The sequence below is a fragment of the Pseudorasbora parva genome, chromosome 10 (genome assembly GCF_024679245.1).
Source record: "Pseudorasbora parva isolate DD20220531a chromosome 10, ASM2467924v1, whole genome shotgun sequence".
Classification (NCBI taxonomy): domain Eukaryota; kingdom Metazoa; phylum Chordata; class Actinopteri; order Cypriniformes; family Gobionidae; genus Pseudorasbora; species Pseudorasbora parva.
In genome coordinates this window covers 16,021,854-16,043,175 of record NC_090181.1, presented here as the reverse complement: position 1 = coordinate 16,043,175, position 21,322 = coordinate 16,021,854, and the positions used below count along the sequence as shown (strand labels likewise).

At 36.1% G+C, this 21,322-nt stretch overlaps 1 protein-coding gene across 1 annotated transcript; it reads right to left on the bottom strand.

The window, feature by feature from the left end:
- Window positions 1-250: 250 nt before the first annotated feature.
- Window positions 251-20,443, bottom strand: snx9a (sorting nexin 9a). Its single transcript, XM_067455306.1, has 18 exons — window positions 20,098-20,443; window positions 16,736-16,822; window positions 16,362-16,436; window positions 15,947-16,033; window positions 11,451-11,550; window positions 9,641-9,785; window positions 9,466-9,553; window positions 9,247-9,372; window positions 9,020-9,137; window positions 6,500-6,630; window positions 6,209-6,312; window positions 5,824-5,927; window positions 5,634-5,711; window positions 2,563-2,639; window positions 2,244-2,333; window positions 1,397-1,511; window positions 1,182-1,273; window positions 251-1,079 (listed from the first exon to the last, which is right to left on the bottom strand). Exons 1-18 carry the CDS (start codon window positions 20,107-20,109, stop codon window positions 1,032-1,034), a joined length of 1,677 nt encoding a protein of 558 aa, XP_067311407.1. The 5' UTR covers window positions 20,110-20,443; the 3' UTR covers window positions 251-1,031.
- Window positions 20,444-21,322: the final 879 nt, after the last annotated feature.

Sequence of the window (21,322 nt, the reverse complement as noted above, 5' to 3'; positions counted from 1 at the left end):
TTTCACTAGAAATTCAAACACACGCTGAGGTCATTATGCTCATTTCCTCTTTTTCCTTTCTATGGTTAAAGGTTCATTTCCTCTTTCGAAGAGGAAAAAACTAACCCTGAGCTAGCATAAATACTGGACAACTTCTACCATCTCCTCCAAAATGATATTTTGTGCTTTTGCTTAAGCTGCAAAATCTATATTGACAGCAAAAGGCCAACAATGTAGTGAAATGCAGACCATCACAACTCTCCTCACAGGCTTGGAAAGGTATAAAGAAAGATTTATTACACACTGGAGGGCTAGTTAAAACACATTTTATACACTGAGCGTGACATTTTAGTTTTGTTTTGCATAGAACATTTTACCACAGGTAAAAGACAATGTCCTTATTTCTTTTATCCAATACATACCACTTCTAAATCTGACATATTTCCTTTCACATACTACAAGAAAACAATATAATGCCAGGCAATTGAATTAAGACGTTAATAAACTCCATTTTGGTTTAGAAGGCCCAGTCTGAGTATGCATCCCTGAGAGACCTCATTTTACACAGAGAAAATTCAAAATCTTAATGTTCGGGAGTGTTACATTAACTTAAGTGACAGTTAAAAAGTGTTCTTGTGAACAAAATATTTGGTTAATGAATAACACCATATGATGTGCATTGTTTGTTCCCTTATATCTTAAATCATCTATGTCAAAAAGCAGTAATACAACTTTTATTTTGTTAAGTGGAAACATTCTGAGCCCCTAAAGGGACAAGATGGAAAAAATAAATTGCGTTCTCTTGCTGTTCTTCCTTGTGTTCGCTTGCGAAAAACTCAAAAGTTTTGAGTTTCGCAGACGTTTCTCTGAGGAAACATTTGCAAGAGAACGCAAAAAGCATTGACGTAATTTTTCCTCCTATGTATTTTTTTTTCATTCACCATATCCCATTAGGAGCTCCGTAAAAACATTGTTAATTGTGAATTAGCATTTAAAAAGCCAAAGCAGCATGTTTTCTTGAAGAGTATTGCTGGTTATAGAGTGTGTCCTCCTCACATGGTGGTATACTGACCAAGCGCTCTCTTCAGCTTTTCAGCAATCTATCCAACGAGAACACAGCAGAATGTTACATATATAGTATGCTGAATTACATACGTCATGTTTATGGAGACCATACAAACTAGAATCCCGCCGCCACTCACCGTTTCATAGAATTTCACCTGTTCCTCCAGGTAGAATTGCATGAGTCTGTTGTAGTCATAGATACGGTTGCTATGGAAGTGATTCATCTCCGCTAAAGACACAGATGGCAAGTCTAAGATTACATGTGTGACTAACAATACAATTAAGGGCACAGGTTCCCATTTAAAGGACCACTGTGACAATGGGTCTTTGATACACAACACTACTAACGTACCTTGCAAGGCATAAGACATGGAGCTGAGATTCTTTTCCATAGTTTGTTTATCTTGTGGGCTAATTTTATTAATTGCCACCATATGATCAGCCTCTTTCACTTTATCAATGGCAGCCTGAGGGGAAAAAAAGGGTTTAAAATACTTATTTGCTCATTACATAAGCAGTGAGGTAAGTCTGAGACCACTATTAAAAATACTTCTATTTTCCATTACAAATTATACTCTCAAAATAATTTGAAAGAAAAGATTCACTGAAGAATAAATGATGATCAATTAATTATTGAAATATAATTAATCAATAAATACTAATAAATATAAATGTAAAAGAATAATGCTTTTTAAATCTAAATGTACATTATCTTAAACATTTATGACATAACTGAACACAGATGTATAAAGTCAGAAAAATTGACATTTTAGTCATTTTTAAAATGACAAAAGGACATTTACATGAAAAACCTCCCCTGCCTAACAAAAATATATTCTAAGAACATTTAGCTAACGGTCCATTACGTTATGAAACCAATCTTTCTGAATGTTCTCACAACATTACATTTTTCTTTGTTTTCTGACTACTAAGTGAACATCACATTTTATAATTTTGTAAACATTATGAAAAAATTACTTATGATGTTCTTTGAACGTTCAGAAAAACTACTTTAAACATTTCAGAAAAAAACATTCCATAAACGATATATAAAAAAACTTTTTAGTTTTAACATTTTGAGAACATTGTTCATTCAAAGTTCTTGTATTAATATTCTATTAATGTTACAGGAAGAACATTCATGAGAGAACCTTGCGTTAGCCAAAGTTCTAAGAATTTTCCCTGTTAGTTGAGTTTACCTTGTGAACTCCTATTGTGTCAGGGAAGCAGCCCAGTAGTCCCTTGTATTCTGTGTTTGTTTCCAGCAGGAAGTGTAGATCTTTTCTTGGCTGATAAATAAATGTTATCTTATTGAAACCATAAACAATGGCTTAAACTCATGGATAATACTAAAAACAGCAATCACGGATGTTGTTATCATTGGCTAGCCTTGATGGTTACAATCCTATCAAATTGTGGAAATAGCAGCAGAGGATGTAAGGAAACAGTGACTGGCAGAGGTTCAAGGATTGAGGAGTTTCTTGAAGTATTTATATTGAGGAAATGTACTTCTGATACCTGTCCTGCAACAATTTCTGCTATTTCCTCATATGTTTTCCCCGTTGTAGTTAATGCCTCTGTCAGAGTTGATTCCCCTGAAAATAAGGTACAAAAAAACAAAACATCAGCAGTCATTCTTGAGTACCTATAGAGTAGTATTGCATCCTTCATATCTCCGAAAAGTCTTTAGTTTTATTATATTTACAGGGAGTGCAGAATTATTAATAAGTTGTATTTTTGAGGATTAATTTTATTATTGAACAACAACCATGTTCTCAATGAACACAAAAAACCCATTAATATCAAAGCTGAATATTTTTGGAAGTTTTAGTTTTTAGTTTTAGCTTTTTTAGGGGGATATATGTGTGTGCAGGTTTTGTGCATAATTATTAGGCAACTTAACAAAAAACTAATTTATACCCATTTCAATTATTTATTTTTACCAGTGAAACCAATATAACATCTCAACAATCACAAATATACATTTCTGACATTCAAAAACCAAACAAAAACAAATCAGTGACCAATATAGCCACCTTTCTTTGCAAGGACACTCAAAAGCCTGCCATCCATGGATTCTGTCAGTGTTTTGATCTGTTCACCATCAACATTGCGTGCAGCAGCAACCACAGCCTCCCAGACACTGTTCAGAGAGGTGTACTGTTTTCCCTCCTTGTAAATCGCACATTTGATGATGGACCACAGGTTCTCAATGGGGTTCAGATCAGGTGAACAAGGAGGCCATATCATTAGATTTTCTTCTTTTATACCATTTCTTGCCAGCCACGCTGTGGAGTACTTGGACGTGTGTGATGGAGCATTGTCCTGCATGAAAATCATGTTTTTCTTGAAGGATGCAGACTTCTTCCTGTACCACTGCTTGAAGAAGGTGTCTTCCAGAAACTGGCAGTAGGACTGGGAGGTGAGCTTGACTCCATCCTCAACCCGAAAAGGCCCCACAAGCTCATCTTTGATGATACCAGCCCAAACCAGTACTCCACCTCCACCTTACTGGCGTCTGAGTCGGACTGGAGCTCTCTGCCCTTTACCAATCCAGCCACGGGCCCATCCATCTGGCCCATCAAGACTCACTCTCATTTTATCAGTCCATAAAACCTAAGAAAAATCAGTCTTGAGATATTTCTTGGCCCAGTCTTGACGTTTCAGCTTGTGTGTCTTGTTCAGTGGTGGTCGACTTTCTGCCTTTCTTACCTTGGCCATGTCTCTGAGTATTGCACACCTTGTGCTTTTGGGCACTCCGGTGATGTTGCAGCTCTGAAATATGGCCAAACTGGTGGCAAGTGGCATCTTGGCAGCTGCACGCTTGACTTTTCTCAGTTCACGGGCTGTTATTTTGCATCTTGGTTTTTCCACACACTTCTTGCGACCCTGTTGACTATTTTGAATGAAACGCTTGATTGTTCGATGATCACGCTTCAGAAGCTTGGCTATTTTAAGACTGCTGCATCCCTCTGCAATATATCTCACTATGTTTGACTTTTCTGAGCCTGTCAAGTCCTTCTTTTGACCCATTTTGCCAAAGGAAAGGAAGTTGCCTAATAATTATGCACACCTGATATAGGGTGTTGATGTCATTAGACCACACCCCTTCTCATTACAGAGATGCACATCACCTAATATGCTTAATTGGTAGTAGGCTTTCCAGCCTATACAGCTTGGAGTAAGACAACATGCATAACGAGGATGATGTGGTCAAAATACTCATTTGCCTAATAATTCTGCACTCCCTGTATAAAAGAAATATAGGCTGTACCGAGTCTTTCCGGAAAAAACAGAATGGCTGAAGGCGTATCGTGTGGGCGGAGCTAAAGAATGACGAATGCGCACAAAGCGGTGACGTCCTCAAGCGTGGAGAAACCCATGGCTATCGATCAGATTCAACTAATACAGATATGATCCAGAATCGGATCCGGAGGCTGAAATAAATTGAACAGGGGAAGCAACAACAGCAAGACGTCCGTCTCTGTGGTATGTACTGTATTTAGTGTGTGTTTACACACTAGTGTGTGTTTACTGTGTGTGTTTACTCGCAGTTTATGAGGACATGATTCGGTTTATGGACTATTGTATGCGACTAAACATTAGCAGTAGCAAGCAAAACGGTTTTGCACGTCAGACTAGTATAATGTTATACATAGAACAACAATGGAGTAACCCTTAGCGCATTTGAATGACGACGCACGCTTTGTGAGAACGCTAGGTTTATGTTTGGGTGGTTTTACAATAAACAAACTGACACCCATAGTGGTCAGCTAAACACATGTATTTAAACACACACTATAGATCGCATGCTCCATTGATAAATTAACTAACGTTATACACGATCGTGTTGTTTACTGATGTCTACTCACACGACGATAGCCCAACAGCATAGACATTTGAAGCAGTTTTACTCACCGCCTGCTTCTAAAGCAGGACCGTGAACCTTTATCGTCACCGCTCCATCAAAAACACAATTCTATGGTAACTGTTGATTTCGTGAAGTCCTGTGACAGCAGTGACTGTGGAGATCCACTTTTGCGACACGATTAAAGCGTGTTGTTGTGCCGCTTCCCGTCATTTCTGCATTCAAATCGGTTCAAATGCAGCGCTGCCTTCCCGGAATGCTGTGCTGAAGCGTTGAAGTCGTTTGATGTCACCCATAGGAATAAAGTGGAGCGTGGTGGGACAGAAGTGTTCACGGACGACTGGATCTGCACCTGAGAGAGTGTTTATGGGCGTGCATTTCCTCTCTTGCTCTAGTCACGCGCGCGCGCACCCTACCGGGAGAAGAGCCCGTACGGCCCATACAAGGACCTTCCGCTCTATCGAACGTCAAGCGGACCCATACTCGAAAAAAACTCTCCAAAACTTGTGAGAAACCGAAAGGAGTATTTTTGACACAGAAATACTCCATCAAACGTCCAACTTAGTTTTTGACACTTTGTCTATGTTTAGGATGGGAATCCAAGTCTTTAACAGTGTAAAAAGCTCAGTATGCATGAAACAGCATTTCACCCCCCCTTTAATATTTGAATTGTGAACATGTAAAAGAGAGCATTTCAATAAACAAAGCTCTAGTTTCTTACTTGGGTATCCACTGGTGTTGAAAACTGACGACAGGTTCTGAAATGCTTTTCCGATCTGTCGATACTCCTTTTGCAATGCTGTTGGTTTAAAAGCAGAATTTTTTTTACTATGGACCAATCAGAAAATAGTAACAGTAGTGAAATACTAAATATAGATGTACTTTGGCAATGAGGAAATACAAGAACTCACGGCCTGTACATCTCTTCCAGTGAAGATGCCCAACAGCCAGTAGTTCCTTAACACTATTGTCCATAGATCTACTAAACTGGCTGTACGTTTCATACTTCTGCTCCCTACAAATCACATCAAGACAAGACCATTGTTTATTAAATAGATTAATATATCATTTTAAAAAGTTTTTTTCTGTTAATATTTGAATCATAATTAATATTATACATACAGAAATAAATATTTGATATTTTTATATAATTCAACATTTTGAATAAAAAATGTAATTGAATATATTTTGAGATACAATAATTAAAGGGGTTAATATTTGATGATTTTTATATAATTCAACATTATAATTTAAAAATTAATTGAATTAATTTTAGGAAAAAAATTATTGCCTCACACTTGAGTAGGATCTAGCTCTGGGAGCTCTGGATCTATGGTGGAGAAGATCTTCACTCCCACTGTTTCATCTCTCTCTGCTTTCCGCTTCCCAAGTTTCCACTCCTAATAGAAACAACAATTAAAACACGTCTTACAACACTGCGAAACTAGCCGATATCAGCAAACAGATGGCAATACTCAACAGAAAGAGCTCCTTAACTGTGTGTATACATTATTTGACTATGCATTTATATCAGTCAGCATATAAAACTATATGTCTATTACTTTACACATATGTAAGCAAATGCACCTTCTCGTCTCTGTAGTTAAGGAAGAGCTGGAAAACTTCACTGTTTGAGATCACCGGATGTCGGCACATGCGGGACATCCAGCCCTGCAGGCGTTCCATGCGCATTTTGATAAATTCCTCTTCAAATCGGCCTTAAGAGGAATGGAAGACAGATGTTAGACAGTCTACCAGCTTTTGGGGACTAAAGGGCCTGTGCACCCAAGAACGATAACTATAAAGATAACTATATATTAGCATCCACACTAACGCACAATAGCACTCATTCTGCTGTTCATTTTAAGAGAACATTGCCCTCCGATCCATTTAAATGCTTGAGCTTACTAAAGAAGGAAGGATTCCGATTGACTATCAATCTTTTTATCGTTCATCAGCTGGATAAAATCAGTCTAAAAGTGATTCCAATGATAGCGATTCTCTGTGCTGTTATAGTTGTGCTGTGGTATAAAGGGTATTGAAGTCACTTTTCTGTGGGAGCATGCCCCCTCAGCCGGGGCACAACAGCCTGTTTTATGACTGGATTTATTACAGCAAACTGCAAAAACTTGAGTAAAACAAATGATTATCAGTTTAAACTAAAGGCTGGACTCGATAGTGTTCCTTAAAATTTACCAAAGATTCAGGGATCCATGAATATTGACATGCAGAATGAATCAGGTTTCCTGACATTTACAGTGGAGCAAAAAAGTATTTCGTCAGCCACCAATTGTGCAAGTTCTCCCACTTAAAAAGATGAGAGAGGCCTGTCATTTTCATCATAGGTAGACTTCAACTATGAGAGAGAGAATGAGAAAAAAAATCCAGAAAATCACATCGTCTTATTTTTAAAGAATTTATTTGCAAATTATGGTGGAAAAAATTATCACAAGAACAGTGAGCAAAAATCCCAGAACCCCACGGAGGGACCTAGTGAATGACCTGCAGAAAGCTGGGGCCAAAGAAATAAAGGCTACCATCAGTAAAACAGTACACCGTGAGAGACTTCTGCTTGAAGAACCCCCTGCTTAAGCCAGTACATGTCCGGGCCCGTCTGAAGTTTGCTAGAGAGCATTTGGATGATCAAGAAGAGGATTGGGAGAATGTCATTTGGTCAGATGAAACCAAAATTAAACTTTTTGGTAAAAACTTTTTGGTCTCACAACTTTTCGTATTTGGAGGAGAAAGAATGCTGAGTTGCACCATACCTACTGTGAAGCATGGGGGTGGAAACATCATGCTTAGGGGCTGTTTTTCTGCAAAGGGACCAGGACGACTGATCCGTGTAAAGGAAAGAATGAATGGGGCCATGCATTTTGAGATTTTGAGTAAAAACCTTACATCAGCAAGGGCATTGAAGATGACATGCGGCTGGGTCTTTCAGCATGACAATGATCCCAAACACACCTCCCGGGCAACGAAGGAGTGGCTTTGTAAGAAGCATTTCAAGGTCCTGGAGTGGCCTAGCCAGTCTCCAGATCTCAACCCCATAGAAAATCTTTGGAGGGAGTTAAAAATCTGTGTTGCCCAGCGACAGCCCCAAAACATCGCTGCTCTAGAGGAGATCTGCATTGAGGAATGGGCCAAACTACCAGCAACAGTGTGTAAAAACCTTGTGGCAAATTACAGAAAACTTTTGACCCCTGTCATTGCCAACAAAGGGTACATAAAGTATTAAGATGAACTTTTTTTATTGACCAAATACTTATTTTCCACCATGATTTGCAAATAAATTCTTTAAAAATAAGACGATGTGATTTTCAGGATTTTTTTTCTCATTCTGTCTCTCATAGTTGAAGTGTACCTATAATGAAAATGACAGGCCTCTCTCATATTTTTAAGTGGGAGAACTTGCACAATTGGTGGCTGACTAAATACTTTTTTGCCCCACTGTATATGTGCCTAATTTCAACGCCAGGGAAATACATAAAGCAAATTTGCCTGTGACCGTTTTATATAAATACAATAAAGGTAGGCGTAAATCAGAGTGATCCTTTATATCAATGTTATATATAGGTTAATTATCATCCATGCCTATAGTTTTTGTTAAAGTTTATTTGAAAACATCAAAATATGCAGAACATAAATTCTAATTGAGTCTATATTATAATATCGATTCAATTTAATTAATGATTTGTCAATAAAGTAAATAAAAATACAATATACAGGGTATGCTTTATCCCCCCCAAAAACATCATAGAATCTAACATCTTGACACAAAATGATCTGCAAATACATGTTTCACTGCCTGGAATCTAGTTGTTTCACTGAATTACAACGAGCAATTTGTTTCTCTTCTCTGTAGCTTCCGGCAGTAAAAACATACCTAATTTCTTGTCAAATCTATTTGTACAGTCAATCTCAAAGTTCTTTCCCATTTTAGGTGTGTTTTGTGTGGCATTCACAATGAAAAGCAATGCTGCCACAGTTGGTGTGAATAGTGTGAATTCGTGTGAATGGGCCTTAAGAAAGTGAACAAAACGGAGGATGGCGCAGGCTGGTCTAAAGTGACCAGATAGATCAGCATTACATTTTTGCTTTGGTCACCTGTAACTTGTTTGTCAGGCAGACATGGGATGGGTAGAGCACAGGCAAACTTCTCCACAAGCCTTTCATATAACCAGTCAAAGTGTTTGTATCTGTGATTGACAGGTCTGTTTGTAGTCTAAAAAACAGTTAACAGAGAAATAATCCAAGACACGTTCTAGCAAAACAATTATAGCAATTAAAAATATTATTAAAGCAGTCCTGAGAAGAGTTTCAAAAAAACTTACATTAGGTGTGACCTGGTATTCAATGTAGCTCTTCAGGCCATACATTTTTGAACCCTTTTTGGGATCAGCCACTACACAATCTAAATGAGTTTGTGGATACAGCCATACTGGACCCACCTCACCCGCCTGCAAAATAAACATTGAATATAAACAGGTTAATGTATCCAAACTCAAAGTTTTTGAGTATTCTGTCATCTAGGTATGGAATCAAAAACTTACATAAATTGGCAGTCTGTCATTTCCTTTAGCTATATGCTTGGTAAGTAGATACAGCTCTGGATTTGGGGTCTTGGAGAACCCTGGAAACCTATGGCAAAAGACAGTATGAGCTTTTTTAAAGTTAATTTTATTAATGAAATATTATTATTGGCAGTTATCAAAACTAAACCATTACTTGTTGAGAGATATTTTCATTGTAGAGTGAGCCCCGCCACGCTGCATCGTTCCGCCCTCTTCCACCTGGGAACCTCCATAACCGCCTGTTGACTTTCCATCATCGGAATCATCATCCCATTCCTCATCAAAGGAATAGACAGAACCTACGTGACACAATAAACCATCATCATATACAATAATAGAATAACAGACGGAAAAACGCTTTAAATGTTCAAGCTCTTAAAGCAAGACGGATTCTGATTGGCTGTCAGTGTTTTTATCGTTCACCAGCTGAAAATGATTGTTCTGAAGGTGATTCCAACAATACTGTTTCTCTGTACCATTATCATATATAAAAAGTGTGCATAAAAGTATGCTAAAGTGTCATTATTTTTCACAAGGGTTTTCATGCTGGATTTCATAGGGAGGGACCAGAAAAGGATCTGCTTCCTTGTGCAAATGTGAATATATAACACTCAGCTTATTTCAGCATATTTCAAAACATATAACATATTCTATAACGGGAACCAGCAAAGACAACTGTAGTGAATGTGATTATGGTAAAATACCAATGACGCTATACAGCTTCTTCCACGTACAACTTGGCTACCTCAGTTGCATAAAGAGCTTATTTCAAACTTTATCTATGGCATTCTAAAAGAGCTTGATAAATTGGAGAAAGTTCAAAGTCCTAATAACAAAGCTGATTTTTCAGACCACATGACTTAAAGCTGTAGAAGTCATTCATGAGCTGTATCTGTTACAGAGTATGGTGCCCAAATAAAAAAATACTTTCATACAGGAGGAAGTTAAACTTGAGATATGTTATACAGTACCGTTCAAAAGTTTGGGGTCGTACGATTTTATAATAATGTTTTTTGCAAAAAGTCTCTTAAATCTTAACAATGCTGCACTTATTTGATCACAAATACAGTATATACAGTTAGACTGTACAATATTATTACAATTTAAAATAACTGTTTTCTATTTTAATGTTTTATAATGTAATTTATTCCTGTTATGGCAAAGTTGAATTTTCAGAAGCAATTACTGCAGTCTTCATTGTTACATGATTCTTCAGAAAAAAAGGATTTCTTAATATTATCAATGTTGAAATTTTATTTTGAAAAGCATGATAGACTGCCATTCAAAAGTTTCGGGTAGACAGTAAAGAAATGTATTAAGTTAATAAATATTACAAAAAAAGATTTCTAATAAATGCTTTTCTTTTAGACTTTCTATTCATCAAAGAATCCTGAAAAAAATATTAAGCAGCACAACTGTGTTTAATATTAATAATAATCATAAATGTTTCTTGAGCAGCAAATCAGCATATTAGAATGATTTGTGAGGCTCATGTGACACTGAAGACTGGAGTAATGATGAAAATTCAGCTTTGCCATTACAGGAAAAAAATACATTTTAAAATAATTTACAACAGAAACCAGTTCATTTAAATTGGAAATATATTTCAAAGTATTACTGTTTTTACTCTAGTCTATATAAATAAATAAATGCAGCATTGGTATTAAGAGTCTCTCTCTCTCTCTCTCTCTCTCTCTCTCTCTCTCTCTCTCTCTCTCTCTCTCTCTCTCTCTCTCTCTCTCTCTCTCTCTCTCTCTCTCTCTCTCTCTCTCTCTCTCTCTCTCTCTCTCTCTCTCTCTCTCTCTCTCTCTCTCTCTCTCTCTCTCTCTCTCTCTCTATATATATATTGTTACAGTCAGTTCTGGCCCAATTTAATTCTTCCTTGCTGAATACAATTATTAATTTCTTAATTCCGAACACCAATCTTTTGAACGATATTGTAGATAGTTATATTTTCCTGTTACCATTATTGCCTACTGGTTCCTGTTCATAGTAGTTACAGTTGTCTGCAGCGTTGTTGTTGGACCATGTCGTGGCAGTCCAAGCCTCATTTCCATTAACCCCCTAAATAAAATACAACATTAAATTATTATTTTAAACAAATCTAAATCCATGCTGACCCTCAAAACATTTGATTTGAAATTTTGTATAGGTAGTGAAGTTTCCTAAACGGTTACATTGAACTTAAAGTGGAATCTTTCAGCTCCTTCCTACAATCCCTTACAATACCTGTACTGGAATTATTTCTCAGTTGACCGATTTAAATACATAAGGTATCTGCTCAAATTAGCCATACACAAATTTTACTAGTAACATCCTTTTTTAGACTCCATCAACCTCACAACTAGATTTAGATTACAGCGATTCACTCTTCCTAGGTTGGCTTGACACTGGAAGCACATCAAAAATGCAGCTGCCTCATAGTCAAATTCACACATAATATTTGCTTCTGGATCTCCATTCGCTCCATAGCACCATGTCTGACCTACAACAAACAAAACAGGCTAGCCCAATCACCTAAAACCAAAGCACACTTCTGAAACATAAAGCTTCTTCATTGCTATTGATGAGTTCATGAAGAACTTCTAACACCCATGGAACCTTTCCATTGCACTAAAGGTTCTTTATAGTAGAAAAGAGCTGTTCGGATTATTCAAATACTCTTTACACTAAAAAACGAAAAGGTTCTTCGCAGAACTTCACATGATTTGAATACGTAGAGACACAAACAGTATAAAACAACGGTAATGAGAATCAAATTGCCATTTTAGAGATTGTACAAACCATAAATCACACAAATAAAAACTTCTTGGACAAATGGCTGATGGTGACAAAGGAAATGAATATATATATATATATATATATATATATATATATATATATATATATATATATATATATATATATATATATATATATATATATATATATATATATATATATATATATATATATATATATATATATATATAAGGTATAAGAAACAGTTCTCTCAAATCTGTCCACTAAAAAAAGGGATGTGCTTTAAGAACTAAAAGGCTAAAGGCTCTTGAGTTTGTGACAGTCCATTAGTCTAAGATTTAATGGCCAATTCCATCAATAGACCTGACCTTGATGCTGCTAAAGACTAACATCCAGCTAAGCAAAATCTTTTTTTCGTACTTCCTGGCCTCACCTATTAAGACCATCTATACCATTTACCCTGAGAACAACATTACTGATGTGTTTATCGTTATTAGTACTTTGGTGTTGTGGATCACTCTAAAGATATCGAAGGCTGATGGAAACATTAAGTCGTCTTTTCACCACTTGTACCATTTGCTCAATTTTCCTCCAAATGGTGATTGTACTCAAGATACACGTGACCAGCTTCATCCCATGGAGATAAATTCTGTATATATGGCCATCCAAGGTGTGAAATGTACAGCTGGACCCCCCTATATTCATAGTAAATTTAAAAGTGTTCACTGTAAAATTACTCAAATAATTATATATGTGGATCTTTGAACCAATATGACACATCGTCCGTTGTGTTCTGCTGCCTCATTGGATGTTTGGGCCTTTAATCACAAGACACCCTCAGCAGATGCAGGCCCATCACAGGCTGGTCAGATCTGGGTGTGTGTCGCATGGTGACTATATAGATAATTTGGCAGCCCACACTGTCTCCTTTCGTTTTAGCCACAGCCAATGACTACTTACTTTGGCGACAGTGGCAAGTTCCTTAATTAGTACCTTCACCTTCCAGGTATTTTATATATATCTATCATATATCATATATCTATGTATTAGTACTGTCAATCGATTAAAAAAAGTTGAATTAATCAAACTTTGAATGTAATTCATTGCAATTAGAAACATATTTATGTCAATATAAATATGAATATATTTTTATATTGCAATAATTTCACAACTTATATTTACTGAAAAGACAGTATATTTCAAATGTTTGTTGTAATGGCAAATTTTATGAATGAAGGCAAATATCACTGATATAAATACAGCTACTGATGTATCTAAGAAATTGTTTTTTTTTAAAACATTAATGTCATCAATTGGAAAGGAGAAATCTCCTTTCCAATTGATGATAATAGGACTTATTTGTCCTGCTCTCCTACGCACCTATCACACACAGGTGTGCGACGTTTATGTGATTAAAACATTAATGTCAGACATTCAACCTTACAGTTTATCACCAGACCAAGCTCAATTTAAGATTGAACATTGTTCTGGGGAGTTATGTTCTGTATTTTCCACTACACAAAAGTTGTGACAATGAGCATAATTCAAATAACTCTTTACACAATTGGATAGTCCTTCAACCAATCAGACCACAAGAGGTGTGATCAATGGGCAACAACCCATCTCTATCCTTCATCATGTTAAACCCACCAATAGCGCGCCAGGTGGATAAGCCAGTCTGTGATTGGTTCCCGCAAAAGTATAACAGAAGCAGTAGAAATTAATTTACAGGTTTCCAGACTGAGCTGCAGGGCGAAATCAAATCGCCGGCAGATCAGGCTGGGTTTACCCAGTCTACAGCATAATTAAAAGCTATCAATTTCAACATTAAGCTTTAAAAAAAATACCAACATATAATTTAAGTGAACTTACATAAACTTTTTCACATAAACCCATTATAATAAATTCCATACATATTTACTTCATATATAATAAATATACAAAAATGGAATAAGGTCATCAGATACCTTTCTTAACTGCATAAATTATAAATTAAATATAGATTAATCATTTTTAAAGCTACAATTTCCCTGTTACCTTTGTTCTTTGATTAACATTAATGACAGACATAACAGCAACCAGTTTATTACGGTGCGTTTACACCGCCGCCGGGAGAGTGTCAAAATTCGCTCTGGCCACCCTGCCAACGACACTGTATAAAGATTCGTGGATGGCTGGCGGTCTGACGTAGATCGAATGCTTGGTCTTTTCTTAAACTGTATTTAAAGGGGACACAAAGCAAACAAGCATTTTTGGCAGACTGACCCACAAGTTAACCTCATGAAATCGTTTAAATGTGAAAGTAAGAATTAATTGCATTCCCGCTAAAAAACAAGCGTTCTAGCACCTATAAAATAGTGTTGCGCGCCTTCTTAACAAATTACACATCACTATTAATGATCACGTCATAAATGATAGGGAAACCCGCACAGCAATGATCAACTTCACCTACATTTGGCTTGGGAACTAATGTGGTCCGAACCAAAGTTTACCAAAATCGGAACCAAAGTCAAGCGGAGCACTTCTAAATTCCAATTGGTGACCGCCGAACCGCGTCATAGCTTATTACCATAACGTTGAGCTGATTTCAACTCTCCTCGATGCCCAAATCGTCCAGGACACGGCATGCCGCTCTCACTGAAGCTTGCCTCAGGCTCCCATTGAAAATGAAGGACTTCCGGCTTTAGGATGCTCTCGCTGCAGGCGGTGTGAACGCACAGTTAGGCTGCTGTCACTTTAAGATCTGCCGATGTTTAACATGAAACGGATCTGATGCGCTGTCACGCTCATCTCATTTTCTCAAAACTAAGTTCTTTCAAGATGTTATTTAGATCATTTAAGACTGCTTTTTTGAGAATACTTGACAAAACGGGCATTTTGGCATAATTATGTGTGTTGTTGTGTGTATATATATATATATATATATAAATATTAATAAAATATCATAAAGTAAAAATATATATAAAATAAACCAATAGATTAAAGAATAAAAACTTTTTTTTCACTTAAATTTTCATTTTGTAAACTATATATTTCACTATTACAAGACTAGTAAAATAAAGCATTTAACCATAAAACTTTAAAATAAAAGGTTAGTAAGACCATGAGGGATTTAAATTTGGTCAAAGTCAAAATATTATTGGTTAGGCATTTTATTCTTGCTACAATTCTACCAAAATGTTCTACAGATAGTAGAAAGATTATTTTCACCTTCATCAATCTGCAGACTGCCAAACATTTCAACACTAATACATGCACACTGGTGCTGTGGTGGACAACACCAAGTGAGGACATCTGACAACCTACTAAGACAAAGAGCAAGGGATAGACGGGGAGAGACGGGTCCTCGTGCTTAATGTCCCGAGCTATAATGAGGCCCATTTACTCTCATTCTCCTGCTTCCACAGGAAATGGATTTCAACTGCAGATGACACATGGGGCCTTTGTGCATGCTATGCTCACTAGAACTCTCATTAAATGAGTGTGGATTTCTAGTAAAAGGTGGCTGTGAAAATGAGGAAGAAAAACTTCGATTTGAATAAGGGTTTTGTTGGTTACGGCTACTTTATTTTTAGTAAGAGCTGCTTTACATTTCATTAGAGGAACTTTAATACAACATGCAGATATTGTGACTCATATTGTAGTATTTTAAACATATAAGCTAGAGTTTTTTTATAGTGCATGCTCACCACAACAAATCATTTAGTTGATGGGGTACCTGCGTGTTTGCTGCGCTGTTGTTGTAACCTTGACTGTGAGCATCAATGTGCTGTGTCGCTGATGCTGGTGTGGAACCATGCTTGACCTGCAAACATTAGAATATATAAATATATATAATATATAAATATATTCATAAAAAAGTAGCCTGGTATGTAAAAAAGACAAATATGAATTCTTTAAAAAAAGTATGTAATACTATAGAAGGAAAATGCAAAGTAATCTGAATCAATTCCCCAAAAATACTTTTTAGTATATCAGCTCAGAAAATAACACTCTGCTCACTGATGTGGTCTGGACAGTGGAAACAAATTCACTTTCATTTTGCCCCTTTTTTGAGTACTAAAAATGATCTCACACCTCTAATGCGCTGTATAAGAAGAAAAAAAGCTGACGATTAGGTTTTTGGTTTTTACCTCAATATAGTCTTCTGGAACCAGGCCTACGTTTCCTCTGGAATTCCGAGCCTCTACCCAGCCACCGCCTACATTCTACAAAAATATAGAAGTGTATACACATATGAAAATCTATATAAACACAATAATGTTGTGAAATATTACTATAATTTAAATACAGTCATTATCTGTTACAGACATTTCCTTTAATCCTAAAACAAAGCACAATGCAATGCAAATACTGGAAAAACCCTTGTAAAAAAATCAGTATATCTGTATATTGAGCCTTATTCGTAGAGTGCTGACACCAGCTTTTGAATGGCAGTGTGTGTCTGTGTGGGTATATACATATATACAAATTTGGATCTTGAAACATTAGTGCTGCGGATCCTCACCTGGTTTGTGATTGTGAGTATTTCACCTTCTAGAACAGTCAGCTCATTGTTGCCAGGCTCAGCGGTGAAGTCATATAATACCTGAGCCTGAACACAAAGCCCACGGCAAACATATGGGTAACACAGAATAGTTACGGCATTAATATTTCAGTGTGGCACGAATAAAACTTTCACTTCTGTGTTTTGATACTGAAAACCTTCAGAAGAATTACACTTCAGTTTAATTCTCTATGCTTCAGTTCATCTGTTTATTTCAGGCTAAATGTGTAATGTTATATCAAATTATAAATAGAAATATTCAGCAAAACTCTATAGTGCTGCTATGTGTGATTATAAAATAAACACAAACAAGGCTTAAGCTAGAGCTAGACTAAAATGTATTATTGAGCTATTTTAACTAAAAAATAACCTGCACTGATATATCTTAAAACACGTCAGTGCCATTGTTTTGTCTCGAGATGTACGCCATCTACACAGTTCCCAAATGAGAATATTAGGATGAAACACATTTGTTCACAGCAATGTCACCTTATCACCCAAAAAGATCCATCTTACTACATGCAGGAAGATTTAATACCCTCATCCATATGACCAGTGACCACACAACACAGCCAACATGTAAACCAAAACATTAAAACTGGTTTTCTGGGTCAGACCACCTCTAACCAAGTTCATCTTTCATATTTAGTGCACCGAGTGTGTATCCATACCAAAAGGACATGTTCACTTGAATGATAATGCTGACAAATCATTGTACACTGAATGACATGTTCCCTTGGGTTCTGTTCCTGACAGGATGCACCATGTTCCTGTTCACAGCAATAAGGTGGACACAGGCGACACAAAAGGACTGGGCCATAATGATCTAGTGAGCTGCCTAACAAGACAGCTTTTTTTGGGTGGGTTTCAAGTCAGCAACTGTTTGTGCACATTTGACTTGGAACCTGCATTTATTGCCACAAATGCTATTCAGGCAGCTCATTAGATCTGAGAGACCTTTTTTTTCAAGTTTGGTGAATTTGGAATATTTTATGAATTTTCAAAACTCTTAGTACTAATTCCTGAGCAGATTGTTCAAACCTAGAAATGTACACACCCAAAAGATTTGATTAAAATGTACTTTACATAACAGCCTTTCGCAATGCTACTTTCATACCCTTTTTTAATTGTTCTGATTTCTTTTAACACATTTAACCATTTTAATCGAATCGACCTTTATGTTTAACAAATCAGGCTGTTTTTAAAACATTAGGTTTTTTTTGTGTTTGTAAAGTATCACCATTACATGTTTAAAACCAAACTAAATTAACAGTAACAATTCACTTGTTACAGTATTGCCAATTTAAATCAAAATCTAACACTTTTAGAATTATAATTTATAATTGTGTGTGTGTGTGTGTGTGTGTGTGTGTGTGTGTGTGTGTGTGTGTGTGTGTGTGTGTGTGTGTGTGTGTGTGTGTGTGTGTGTGTGTTGATTTGTACCGTCAACACAGAGCATAGACTGCAAGCGAGAAGAAACAATCAATGACTTTGTAAACTTGAAATGCCAAAGAGGTGGGCACAGGCCCTTATTGAAAGGACAGCCATCTTTTTACAGTACAGTACTACTTTACCCTTTTGTAAAGAAAACCAGTGAGTCTGTAGGCTACACTGCAAAATATATTTTTCTAAGTAGTAAATAAAACAAAAGATTAAGTATATTTTACAAGTAAATCATAAACCAATTTGTTTTTGTGTATACATTAAGCAACCGCGAACATAAATGTCATTGCTCAATGCAATAGTGCAAGCATTTAAATGCTTACAGTATCATTTATAGTCCCTGAACATGTGACAGTAATCTTGTGTTTTGACTGTGTGGAAATATATACAACCCTAATGAAAGAAGCAGAACAGGTTTTGAATGAAATTATAGCTGTGTGATCAGTTTGGAATGTTGTATTGAGAGTTTTAAAAGTGTCACGTACTTATAAAAATATATTTAAGACAATTAAAAACTAAATTTTCCTCTAATATTTACCTATGCTGGAAACTTAAAAAAAAAAAAAAACCTTGAGTAATTCCTCTATATCATGATGTAATTAACTTATCACATGGTCACCCAGTGTTGTATATTACATGCTCCAAATAAAAAGTTACAAAAAAGCACACTCTATTGCTTTTGAGGTTTATATTCTAGTTAAACCTAAAACCATTTTGATAAAACACTATTTTGTGTTCATAAAACTGCCACACAATTATGTTCTATGTTAGCCTACATATTTCCAGTATGCTAGTATTTCAGGTATTGCACTGTTAAAGTAACTTTTAGCCTACTCAGCCTCACTGATTCAGTCTGATTCATAAATTAATTGTCCAAACCGGTTTTGTGTAGGGTAAATGGTGGGATTCAGGTTTATTATTCAGTGTTTCCATTAATTATTAGTATTTCAGATATCTTTCCTTTTATTAAAACCTATAGTAAGTTGAGTGGAATCTTTCAATTCAACATTCATAGTGTTGCTGAAATATCTTCAATTAAAATATGGTGTTAAATATGTAACTATTTATATGACTATATAGGTCAAAGAATAATTGCAACTTTCAGATGAATCTCTTCATCCTACTTTGTCTGACAACGGTTATTCAGGATTCAACTAAATTGTCAAAATAGAATAGTTGATTTATTATTATACATTTATGTTATTTAAATATTAATAAAAATGATATCAATTTGTAGCCTACATTCTGTAAAAGTTTGGCTGGGAGTGGGGTGGGGGGCTTTTTACCCCGGGCCAATTTACCCCAGTAGTAAGATGGGCTCTTTGAATAATTTTACATTTTGTTCTATAACAACTAAATTAGCAAATGTTCCTATTTATTTCCTATAATAAGGCACATATTGGCTGATGTATCATTATCATCATCAATGTTACAATTTAAAAGTAAATCCACGTGGTTCTTACGGGGGGCATCTTCCCCGCTATATCAGTAGCCAACGATTCATTGAAAAGATCCGGCTCAATAGAACAATTCGTTCACGAATAGGGTATCGGTTTTAGCAAACTGGGCGATACTAGTTCACAATACGTGACCAGCTAAATTACCTATTCAATAATTACCACTGGACTAAAAAAAAAACATTTCTTTGGCATTCGCTTCATGGACTCTTGGCTAGACCCTTATGTTGAAAAATGCAGTGTACAGCGATTAACTAGCCTATGTCTACAACGTAGCATACGACGATAAAGCAACATGAATTTTCGCTGTAGTCCATGACACAAATAGGCTACATGAATTATCGATTACTCGCTGTGGTCCCTACAAACGCGCCACGGTCATTTCATCAGTAGTGTTCATTCCAGTGTTATGCCAAAACTTACCTTCACTGCCATCGTGGTATCAACAATTTAATCACCATTAACATGCGATATGAGCTCCTAAAATAAACAAAACGTAGTAAAAACAAACCTTTCTGTCCCTAAATGAAGCGAAAATTACGCGTTTGTGTTTGTGTTATGCAGCAGGGACCGCTCTCGATTAGCAAAACATAGCTCGGTAAAATCCAGTTATCTGACCCATATAACGTTATATGGGCGTTGAAAATGTAGAAGTTTCGTCCTCTTTCCCTAACTCGGATCCGGAAAACTTCCGCACATTGGCCTCAAAATGTATGACTTATTGAGCTGTCAGAGTGAGAGCCTTCCTCCAACTCACACACCACCCAGTGAAAGCTCAAGTAAACAACAGGGACATTATGCAATGAAAAATTATTTCAGCATTTTTATTTTTTAAAAACGCATTATAATAAAAGGCATTTTATTTATTCATGCTTAATACAATTATTATGTAAGATTTTTTATTCAAAAGGTTTAATTTGAAATCCTTGTTTTGTCGCAATGACATTGTTTGTGATGTGACAGTGCTGACTGCTGAGGCGTGTCTGAGCAGGTTTGCTGAAGGAACGGCCTCTTCAGAAACAGGAAACAGGACTTCTCTGCCACTCTATACAGGTAAAGAAGGAATAGAAGTGTGTGTGTATGTGTTTTTTTTACTGTCTACTATGGTGTGTGTGCGTGTGCGTGTGTGTTAGGAATTGCATCAACTATGTGTACACGCATGGTGAGGTACGATTGCCATCTACTGGATTTGAAAGGTAAAGTGAAATTTCCAAGTTTTTTTATCCAATGCTCTATTTATTTAGGCCTATAATACAAAATCTAAAAGGAACTCAATGGAATAGGCCTATTCCATTAAAATCTTTTTAGATTTTGTATGTTTACCGTATAGCCTACACAACCCATGCTTATTAATATGTTTGATTACAGTCAATGTTTGGAATCAATATGTAATTTATGATTTAGCCTATATTTTGAAATAAACGAATAGGCTACTTTGCTTATTCAAAAATGTTGGCCCAAATAGGCTAGCTTTTTTTTTTTAGCTTCTTTTTTTTTTTTTTTACTTTCAGAATAATATACAATGACGTTTAACATGTCAAGCAGAAATTAGGGGATACATATACCAGATGTTACATTGTACAGGGTAAAACATAAAATTCTACAAATGACTGTTTTCAGTGTAAGAGATGTCGTTATACATTTTTAT